We start from the raw sequence: 11419 nt of genomic DNA, 5'->3' as shown, positions 1-11419 counted from the left end.
ATGTACTGCATCGCGTTGAAGAGAACCTGTCTGCGAATACTTGTACAGTTGCGTATGTCGTGGGTGTAAGCCACAGTATCGTCTGGGACGTTCTGAGTGAGTAACAATTACATCCGTACCATTTACAAAGCTTAGACGCTATGGGTCCAGCAGATCTTCCGCAGCACGTTGCCAACTACACGTCGTTCCTGCACCGCTACATCCACACACCCCTGTTTCCACGTGAAGTTCTGTTCACAGATGAATGTAAGTTCACTAGGGACTGTGTTCTCAGTTCACGAAATAGTCATGTCTGGGTAGACTAAAATCTTCGTTCCAGGCATATTCAGAGATTTCGGTACCTGTTTGGTATTAACGTGTGGGTAGGTGTTCTGGACGGTCATGTGATATGGCCATAACTCCTTCCAATCAAATTAACTGGCCCTGCAGACTTTATCTTCCTACAAACCGTTTTGGAACCGTTGTGGTTTCAGCATGATGGTGCACCATGTCACTTCTCACTTGCGGCTAGGAAACATCTCAACATACGATATGGCGAAAGATTGATAGGCCGAGGTGATCCAACCACGTGGCCGCCGCAATCGCCGTATTTAACTTCTATGGACTACTTATTGTGCTACCGCATGAAAAGTTTAATTTGCGAGAAAATCGTAGAGACAAAGGAAGATCTGCTGGCACGAGTTCTGGCCACTATACTGGAAACTGAAGAGACACCAGAGAGGTTGGAGAGTGTGAACCAGAACATGCTTCGTAGTAACAATGTCTGTAACAACGTTGGTAGTCGCCACATCGAGCCTCTGTTGTAATCCATCAGTACTGTTCTATACGTATAGTATGCTGGGGATTTCCTTTTCTTTTGTTTTGTAGTAATTTAAACATGTAACGAGCTTAAGTGATAAAAGGTGTTTAGTTAAGTTTCCTTTCGAACTGTTAACTAACAATTCTACTGCGTCATGCTTAGTTCAATTGCTCAGGCAGAAGTAGATGATTTAGACACCTAAAGTGTACCCGTTGTAGAACGGAAATGGGACGTATGCGGACAAGGGTTCGTATTCAAAATATTATGTACTCACTCCCCCCTCTACATGACCTAGAAGTATGTGACGGGAATTTCCCAACACCCTGTAGTTTCGGACGATAAGTGCCTTGTGTTTGATTTCAATATCACTGATAACAGATTAATAAAGGACAAGCTGCCATTTAAAATGCCTGAAGCTAGAGTTCTTATTTAGAAATCTGACATAGGTAGTTCCAAGGTTATTGATGAGTTAGTTGTAATAAAACCTTGAAACCATGTGCGTATCAAAAGAGCAACGATGTAAGGAAACTAAAGATAATTTTATGATATAACATTAGAAGAAGCCTGTGAGTTCTATGGAAAGGTCCTAGAATGTTGCAATGAATAGACAATAAAAGTAATGATGTACATTACCTTAATGAATCAGTTTATTAAATTATTATGTGTTCAGTAGATTAAAGTAAACTCGAACGTTACTGCTAGAAAATCATTAATCTTTAAATTTTCGAGTTTGTAAAAAGTCATAAATATTGGCAGAAAATAATTAATCTGTAGATGTTCGATTTTGAAAATCGGCATGAATATCATTTTTTATTTTATTTTCATCTGACAGCTGGGAAAAATGTGTTGCTCCGTTGTCTTATGTATCTGTGTCTACGAGTTTGTTTCTGAAATATAATTTTGTAAGACATCAACAATGTATACTTTTCAAGTAATTGAATAAAATGAGTTTCCTAAAAAAAATTGCTTTCCGTTGATGTTGATTTCTGTGATACGTCCCTATTTTTAAATAGAGTTCAGCATGTATTTAGCACTTTTCTGTCGAAAAGGTCACAGATGCGTAATTACTAAAGGAAAGTCATCGAGTAAAATTGTAGTAAATTCTGGCGTTCTCCAAGGAAGTGCTATAGGTCCTCTGTTGTTCCTGACCTACATGAACGATTTAGGAGACAATCTGAATAGTCCTCTTAGATTATTTATAGAGAATGCTCCCATTTACTGTCATTTAATCATGAAATGATCAAAACCAACTGCACAATGATTTAGACAAGATATCTGTATGTTGCGAAAAGTGGCAATTGACTCTAAATCACGAAAAGTGTGAAGTCATCGACATGATCACTAAAAATAATAGTAAAAATTTTAGTTTCACGATAAATCTCACAAATCTAAAGGCTGGATTGATCACATGGATAATGTTGTGGGGTAAGCAATCGAAAGACTTTGATTTATTGGCAGAACACTTAGATAACTAAACAACTCGATTACAGAGACAGGTTGCACTACAAGGGTTCACCCTCGCCCGGAGTGTTGCTGTGGGTTGTGGGATCGGCATTAGATAGGACTGAAGGAGGACATCGAATAAAATGGCAGCTCGTTTTGCATTATCGCTAAAAAGGAAAGAGACTGCCTCGTATATTATACACGAGTTGCGATGGCGGTCATGAAAACTAAGGAGCTTTTCGCTGCGACAGGACCTTCTCATGAAATATCAATCAACAGCTTTCTCCTCAGAGTATGATGGTATTTTGTTGACTTACACCTACTAAGAAGAAATGATAATCATAATAACATAAGAGAAATCGGAGGTCGCACGGAAAGATTTAGGTGTTCGTTTTATCCCCAAACTGTTCGAGAGTGGAATATCGGAGAGTTATTGTGAAGGTGGTTCCCGGGCGCTGTTCGAGAGTAGAACGGTCGAGAACTAGGTTAAAGATGGTTCGATGAAGACGCTGCCTCGGCAGAATAATCGTGTAGATGTATAGAGGGTGTTGCCGTAAGATGTTCAGTACTTTAATATGACATAGAGGATGCTACACTGAACAGTCTGAGATAGGGAAACTGAGGTCGGAGAAGCCAGCTTATAGAGATAAAAGGAAAAAAAAATCACATCACCGTGTACTTTCTTATTTACATTAATTAACTTCTAATGCCATCATTGACAAAATGAACGTACCATTTGTACTGCACCTTACAAAATGTCTGTACTTGACGGTCATCCTGTCTCAATGCAAGCGTGACATCGGCGAGCAAGATTGTGGCGCACCCGGACAAATATACCTCGTGTGCTTCCCATCACAAATCCATCTCCGAATCCACTAGGATCACATGCACAAATGACTTTAGATATCCCCATAGAAAATTATCAAGTGGATTAAGGTGACCTCACAGGCCTCCCCTTCCAATCCAGTGAGCACGAAATACGGCACTGAGACAATTTCGGTGATCCACACTGAAGTGAGGTGTTGAACCGTTATGTTGTATACACATCCGCTCACGAACAGCCAATGGTACGTTCTCCAACAACTCAGAGAAAACTCTTTATACGAACCCCTAGAAAAACAGAAACGCCATCATGACTTCCTGGTAATCAGGCTCGTTCTCCTTGTCTCTTGCAAAAAATGAAGAATGGAATATAAATAAAAATCACAGTACTTGTAAACTTACACGAATGTTAGTTGTAAATAAACTGAAAAACAGTGCTCTAGACAAAGCAGTAGACAAGTTTACTTCCATATCTCCCTAAGCTGGCTTCTTCAATCCCAGGTTCACTACCTCAATTTGTTTAGTGAAACATTCTCAATGACATGTTACAATTTCGCACGCTCTTACGGAGACACCCTGTGTGTAGAAGATGGTGATTTGTTCTAAATTTCGTGAAGCAGATGCACTGTCGCACCTTTGAACACATGAAGCCAAATTTGACCTCTCATAACCTTCTGTATGTTCACCCCGTGTCTGCAGTAGGAGTACCTCACCACCTGCTAGTGTTAGATATTTGATACAGAAGTCCAGCGCTCAAAACTATGTATTAGTTTAGTGGGACATACAGAGTGTTTCATAATTCATGTGACACACTTGTAGTGTTTGTAGAGAGAACATCGTGTATCGAAAAATGGTTCAAATGACTCTGACAACTATGGGACTTAACATCTGAGGTCATCAGTCCCCTAGAGCTTAGAAGGCTGATTCCATGAGAATGAGGTAACAGTCCGTGTACTGGAAACGAACGAGTCGTAAGCCACAGGCGAAAATCATTCTGCTATCTCTGATATTGGAATAAATGTCTCGGTACTGTCCGTAAGAAAGCAGGTATGCAACTTTGAGAAGTGGTAGTAGTCACCAAGACAAGAAAAAAATGTCCGTTACACTTGGACTCTAAAATACATACCTGAGGATCCATGAGCACTGGTTCATCTTCGCTAGTGTGAAACATATCTCCTCTATTGAACAAGTGGTCATAGCTAATAAGGTATGCATTATAGGACCCATGTTTACTAGAGATTTTATAATTTTGTTTTCGTTCATACTACCACTTCTGAAAGTTGCCTACCCTACAATGTTAGCAATAACGACAACAGTACACGTATTCAACTGCAGACTCGGGTGTTTCCAGTACAAGGACCTTTACCTCTAATTGATACATCGATCCTTTTCTATCATCCTTGAAAATTTGTTACATCACCCTGTATATACGTACATTTACAGTAGCTGGCGCCTGTAATTTTGACGCTCTGTAGCGACGTTGGATGGCGTGGATTCCTGCATAAAACTTGATCTAAACTTTATCTACTACGTACCCTGTGCAGCATGAACTGTGAAACGCCCTGTTGGCGTCCCAACTCTGAAGACTGCGTATTAGTTTACTGGGAGATAAGTAGACCATCTACCACGAAAGCATTAATCAGTGTACGTTGACAGACGATGTAACGTCGCAAGGGTGATACCTAGGAACATTTGGATCCGTGATTATTGCAGAGACGCCGCGCCGCTGCATGTGGTAGCCCGTGCGACCGCAGCCCGGCCGGCGTGACGCAGCGGCTTAGCGCGGGCCCGCTGCCAGCAGTCGAGCCGCCGGATCTTTCCGGCCCAGCGGCGCCGCCTCCGGCTCTCCCAGTCTGGCGGCGCGCGGCCGGCTTCGACACGCGGAAAAAAAGCGCCCTCTTCCTCCACGGGCTCCCTTCGAATCGCCTCGCCCACCCTCCAGAGCAATCGGCGCATATAAATACCGCCAGCCGGACCAGTGGCAAGTCAGTTCACTTCCCATCTCACTCTCGAGAGGTTGTGGAGCAAGGAGCAGGAGCAGCGACAGCGATCGCGAGTTAGTGAGCGCGAAAGGGAAGAGAGACAGTCCGTTCGCCATGACGTCATGGCGGCTGTTGGCAGCACTGGCGCTGCTCGGCGCCGTGCTCGTAGTGTGCCAGGCCCGCGACTTGCGCGCTGCCGGCGACGGTAAGGACGAGGACCAGGCTGTGGCGGCCTCCGACCTGGAGGCTGCCGCCAGCCACCACGGCCACCACCACGAGAAGGGCGGCGGCCACAAGCACCACTCGGAGCACCACTCCGAGCACGGCGGCAAGGGTGACAAGGGCTACAAGAGCCACCACCACCACGACCACGGCGACCACGGCGACTACGGTAAGGAGCACCACGGCGGCCATTACGCCGAGCACGGCGGCCACAAGAAGAGCCACCACGACGAGGCCGGCCACTACGGCGAGCACCACAAGGGCGAGAAGGGCCACAAGGGCGCCCATTTCGGGGAGAAGGGCGGCCACAAGAAGGGCCACAAGACCCACGGCTACCACCACAAGGCGCACAAGGACGAGTACCACAAGGAGCACAAGTTCTACGACGACCACCACAAGGGCGGCCACCACAGCAAGTACGGCGACTTCCACGAACACCACGACAAGAAACACGGCGGCCACAAGAAGGGCGGACACCACCACTCCGGTTACCATGACGACCACTACGGAAAGAAGGGCCACCACGACAAGGGTCACTACCACGACGACCACCACGGCCACAAGGGCCACCACGGCCACGAGTCTCACCACGCCCACCACGAGGACTACGGCAAGAAGGGCGGTCACTCTGACGGCAAGCACTACGGCTTCAGCAGCGGCAGCGGGGGCGGCGGAGGCGGCGGCGGCGGTCACGGCGGACACGGTGGCGGCGGCGGCGGCGGTGGTCACGGACACCACTAACTCCCTGCACACAGCCGCTGTCACATCAGTGTGTGACTGCTTGTCAGCAGTTGTTTCCTGTGTAGCAACATACGTCTGCCTTGTGTTGATCAGCAACAGCGTCACATATCATCTACCTTCCATACTTCCAAACGTGCTGACGTCAACTAACGGGAAGATGATCTCGCAGTGATTTGTTATTTATTTTTTGTTGACTCGTTTTGTTTTCGTTTTCCGTTTATTGCATAAAAATATTGTTTGTATGTTCTTGTCAATAGACTGGAATATAAAACACGTTATACTAAAACAGTTTTGTCTTTTCCTTTTTTACGAATCCTTCACCTCAATATAGTAGTTTAGCAGGAAAGTCTTCTATGCTTCGCTACTCACTAGACATAAAAGGAATGTTGACACTTTTCCTTCACTTAAATAGGTATTATGGCATTTTGGTTGTAGAATGTATTCTTCCATCCAAGTGTGAACACATTTACATTGAAATCCCTCGTCAAAGGTATCTTATGCAAGGTACTAAGCAAAAACATTTTTTTCTTGTGCTGTGTACGTTTATATACCTACTATTTAACGTATAATTTCGGCTTGAAAGACACAACAAAGACAAGACGCCTGACAGATTCCCACCGATCGTGTGTAACTTCTAGACCGATTAAAATCCATCAACTCTGAACATTTCCTCTATTTTTAGCGAAAGCGGGGTTAAAAATTTGGCAGTGGTGCATCGAAAGAAACCTTATGGTTCAGTAATAAGATCACATAGTCATTCTCAGTAAAACGAGAACTTCTGTTATTGCACAACATGTCAACGACACACAAGGACTTATACCTACATCTCACTCCAAATAAAATTTTTACTTGGTGTTTGAAACTATAGAGAATTTCACTAGTCCATTGTAGCAGAAAGAAAGCAATACTAATAAATCGAAAGGCTAAGAACATATATTGAAGGAACTGTACTCTCATCTAGAACAATGTGCAGAAATTAGCTACCTACACATATTTTAAGACGCTTCTCTTTATAGTGATGAAGTTTTGAAATTGTACTTTCTTAATGTTCAGTGAAGTTACAAAACGCTACAGGTTCTCTACTGCTGTATTGAAAATAATCTTTCAGTACTTCATTTTTACTGTTTTTATTCCACAAACAAATGGATCCTATCTAATTCGGGACGTTGCTGAGTGTTTGTCAGGAACTCTATGAAGTGTTTAATAAGCGTATAGGTTTCTGAGCAGGCAGTCAACTCCATAATACTGTGATTTATAGCAGCGGTGTATGCTTTCTATGAAGTCCTGAAGAAGGTCCCAAGTGTCAGTAATGCAAAGAAAGTAGATAATCGTATTCAGAATGCTTGATAAGGAACGTCTGGAGATGGATGGGTATAATAGAAGAAGCGAATATCTCAGTTACCTTGTACTCTTGTGCTGATATCTTATAGTAGCGTTATCACCCACAACGGTGGAGACGTCCTTTTCTACCACTGTGTTCGCATTAGTTGGTAGCTTCGTACCATATACAGTATAGTGCTTAGCTCTCCACCGAAGGCCGCTAAGAGCAAGGAGTTTGGGATGTTCTCCACTTGAAACTGTGCAGAGAAATCAAGTGACGCGCTTGGTCGGTTCGCCTGGACGGCTGGTCACGTTTACCGCCTGCTCAAAGTGTCTTGTCACGGTGACTCTGACATGCCCCGCTCTTTCCGCGGTTGATGTTGCTACATCTCGTTTACGGATCAGGCAGCCGAGACATTAAGCAACAGCCCTCAGATCGGGGAAATCGACGCTACCGTGGGAGCCATGCTCGTGGCAATTAGTAGCTTTCTTTATTTCACTCCGAAATTAGTTTATACAGCTACGAGCACAAAAATAAAAGTCTTAGGATGTGTAGTCTGAGATCATTTACCGGTGTGTGGATGATACTTTTGATTAAAAAATTCAACCTGTTAAAGCAGTTCCTTTGCAGCTTAAATCCATTTATGCAGCTGTTCTCCATCAAGCATATATGATCAGGTAGTGAAATGCGTAGAGGTTTAACTTCCTTGGCAGAGAACTGTATTATTTCCAGCTTGAGCATTCGATCCTGATGTGACTCGCTGCGGTTCATGCACCCTGATCATGAACCAACGCAGAAAAAAAAAGAGCTTTCAATTGGTTATTAGTTTGGTTTTTAGAACCAACCTCATTTCAATAAACCATATTACGTTAAGTCACTTACGTTATGTAATACAACTACAGTCGCTAGCTATCCATGATATGGGCCGAGATGCGCACTAAGATATGATATGAGCTAGGATATTTTAGCCAAGAAGCTATGAGGAAAGCCGTTTTACTATGCTGCACTCGACATGGTCCTATCTTTGATTGATACCACCTTCGCAGCCTATGGAAAACATTAGCCAACTCTGGAAATAATACACTAAAGAAATTACGAGTATTAATAGTAAACTATAAGTAGAACTGTAAGTAGGCTGTTTACGTTTTCTTATTGGCAACGTTACGTAGCGCTCTGTACGAAAATCACTGGCTGTGCTGTGTGCAGTCTGTGGCTAGTTTGCATTGTTGTCTGTCATTGTAGTGTTTGGCAGCGGCAGCTGGATGTGAACAGCGCGTAGCGTTGCGCAGTTAGAGGTGAGCCGCCAGCAGTGGTGGATGTGTGGAAGGAAATGGCGGAGTTTTGAAATTACATATATTACGACTTTTGATGATATTAAGGTCAATACATTGTTTGTTCTCTATTAAAATCTTTCATTTGCTAACTATCCCTATCAGTAGTTAGTGCCTTCCGTAGTTTGAATCTTTTATTTAGCTGGCAGTAGTGGCGCTCGCTGTATTGCAGTAGTTCGAGTAACCAAGAATTTTGTGAAGTAAGTGATTTGTGAAAGGTATAGGTTAATGTTAGTCAGGGCCATTCTTGTGTAGGGATTATTGAAAGTCTGATTGCGTTGCGCTAAAAATATTGTGTGTCAGTTTAGGCATAGTCTTGTATAAATTTTTCTAAGGGGACGTTTTATATTTCGACCCTTAGCCGAGGATACCTCACTGGAATCTTCTGATTTTTTCTTGCAGTTTGTGTAATTAGTGTAGATTTTGTTTAATGCTATTGCGTAATTGTAGAGAGAATCTCCTTTGTAGTTGTAGTTTTTAATTCTTGTACAGTAAAACAGTTGTGGCATGCATGTAGATTTGCACCAAGTATTTCGCAGCTGCGCTTGCAATTAAGTAGATATTATTTTCAGTGCTATGTTGATGTGTTCCCCTATTTTTGCTCTTCAAATTGTGTTTTTCTGTGTTATCGTGTGAAATATTGTGACAATAATGGCGTGTGAAAAACGTAGTACTAGGCTCCAAAGTAAACTGAGAAATAACAGTGAAGACGAAGGCATTGTGTTAACGCCACCATGTAATGAATTAACAAATATTCAAAGTAGTAATTTGGTAATTGAGCATAGGGAAATGGAGCGGGCGTCAAATAATAGTGTAGACAGTGAAACAGGTAGTGAACAGGGAAGCATTATCGATCGATCGGTCGGCAACAGCTCGCCTCAGGAATCGGGAATGACAGAACACAATATTGCAAATACTGTAGACTCAGGTTTTGGGTTCTCACCGCTTTCTCAAATGAGTCAAGACACATTTTCCGCTTGTCAAAATGCGAATGTTGCCGGTGCAAATTCACTGCCGAAAAGCACTGAGGAACATGTTTCAGACACCAGTGCACTGTTATTACAGTTAATGCAACAAATGGGACAAAGGCTACAAAAGTTAGACACAACGCTTGAACAAAATCAGAAACAAATGGGACAAAATCTTCAAAAGTTAGACACAATGGAACAAAATCAGAGACAAACACAGCAAAAGTTAGACACAATGGAACAAAATCTTCAAAAGTTAGACACAATGGAACAAAATCTTCAAAAGTTAGACACCACACTTGAACAAACACGTGAAGATTTAACCACTGAGTTACATAGCATCGAATCGAAATGTCAAAAGGCCTGTAATGACGTAAAAACACAAATTTGTGAGCATTTCCAACCTATTTTTTCGCGTCCTGATAATGCATTACAGAATCACGAAGCAGCCATAAAAGAACTGCAAACTATTGTCCATGAAAATCATGAGACCTTGCAAGCTAAAATTGACTCAGTTACATCTACCGATTCGGTTACGCAACTTGCAAAAACTCAGGAAAACTTAAAGGACACAGTAGATACCCTGAAAGTTGGTTCAGAAAGACACATGGAGGAAATTAGTTCATTATCAGAGAAAGTAGTTGAACTTTCGTATCAGCTAAATAATTTATCTACGAAGGTAGATGATAATCTGAATGACACAAAACCGGTAGTCTTTAATGACACAGAAGAGTGCGAACAAATTAGGAAATTCAAACAAAATCAGAATCAAATAAATACGCAACACCAAAGAGAAATCCGGGAAGTACAAGATCAGCTGACACAGGTAATACAAGAATTACGTATTTCAGAGGACACTCGTGCCCCAATACGGGAAGAGGGACATAGAAATACGGAACAGCCACAAAATAATAACACAGTGCATTTCGGAAATTGTGAAAGAAATTGGCAAGGTGCACCGAATTTTGAAATGGAACCGCCGAAACGACGTAACAATGACCGACATGTGACTCGCCGACATGATGATTTTGACTATAAGCTGTTCATTACTACACGTAAATTCAAAACATTTAAGAATTCTGCCAACGACATTCATCCACAAGCATGGCTCCATCAATTCTCTCGTTCTTTTCCTCCCAACTGGTCGTTAGAACACAGATTAGAATTTATGTGTGGCTACTTAGAGAATGAACCAGCTGTAAGAATGCGATCAGTCAGTCACGATTGTCACAGTGAAGGAGATTTTTATCATGCCTTCCTCTCAGCATATTGGTCTCAAGCTACACAAGACCGAGTAAAACATAGCATCATAATGATGAAACATTACGAACAATCTGAATTTTCCAGTCTTGTGAAATATTTTGAAGACATGTTGCACATGAATCAGTACCTGTCAAACCCATACAGCCCCTCAGAACTCATTCGCATTTGCTTAATCAAACTGCCTGAACATTTACGACATATTATTTTAGCAGGACGTTGCAAAGACGACACTGAAGCTTTTCAGGGACTGTTACAAGAACTAGAAATTGACACTGACAATCGCGTAACGCGAAAACAGGAACACAACAACTACAGGTCACATCCGTCGCAATTCCGCGATGAAAGAAATAATAACTGGACACGACAAGGCTATTCTCACAACACAAATCGTGACCAAAACAGACACCACCCGTATGACAACCGTTGGCAGAGCAGTAATAATTACAGGGAAAGATCACCTCTCCACAGTAGTGACTATCTCAGAGACAATCAGAGAAACAGACAATATGGGAACCAAAATAATTATT

The 11419-nt window shown here is 42.6% G+C and overlaps 1 protein-coding gene across 1 annotated transcript; it reads left to right on the top strand.

Moving 5' to 3' along the window:
* Positions 1-5072: 5072 nt before the first annotated feature.
* On the top strand, positions 5073-6193 carry LOC126094892 (histidine-rich glycoprotein-like). The gene has a single exon (XM_049909531.1). It carries the CDS (start codon positions 5161-5163, stop codon positions 6007-6009), a length of 849 nt encoding a protein of 282 aa, XP_049765488.1. The 5' UTR covers positions 5073-5160; the 3' UTR covers positions 6010-6193.
* Positions 6194-11419: the final 5226 nt, after the last annotated feature.

Source organism: Schistocerca cancellata, chromosome 8, assembly GCF_023864275.1.
Source record: "Schistocerca cancellata isolate TAMUIC-IGC-003103 chromosome 8, iqSchCanc2.1, whole genome shotgun sequence".
NCBI lineage: Eukaryota > Metazoa > Arthropoda > Insecta > Orthoptera > Acrididae > Schistocerca > Schistocerca cancellata.
The sequence above is the reverse complement of the archived record's forward strand: the minus strand, read 5'-3'. Positions and strand labels throughout refer to the sequence as shown.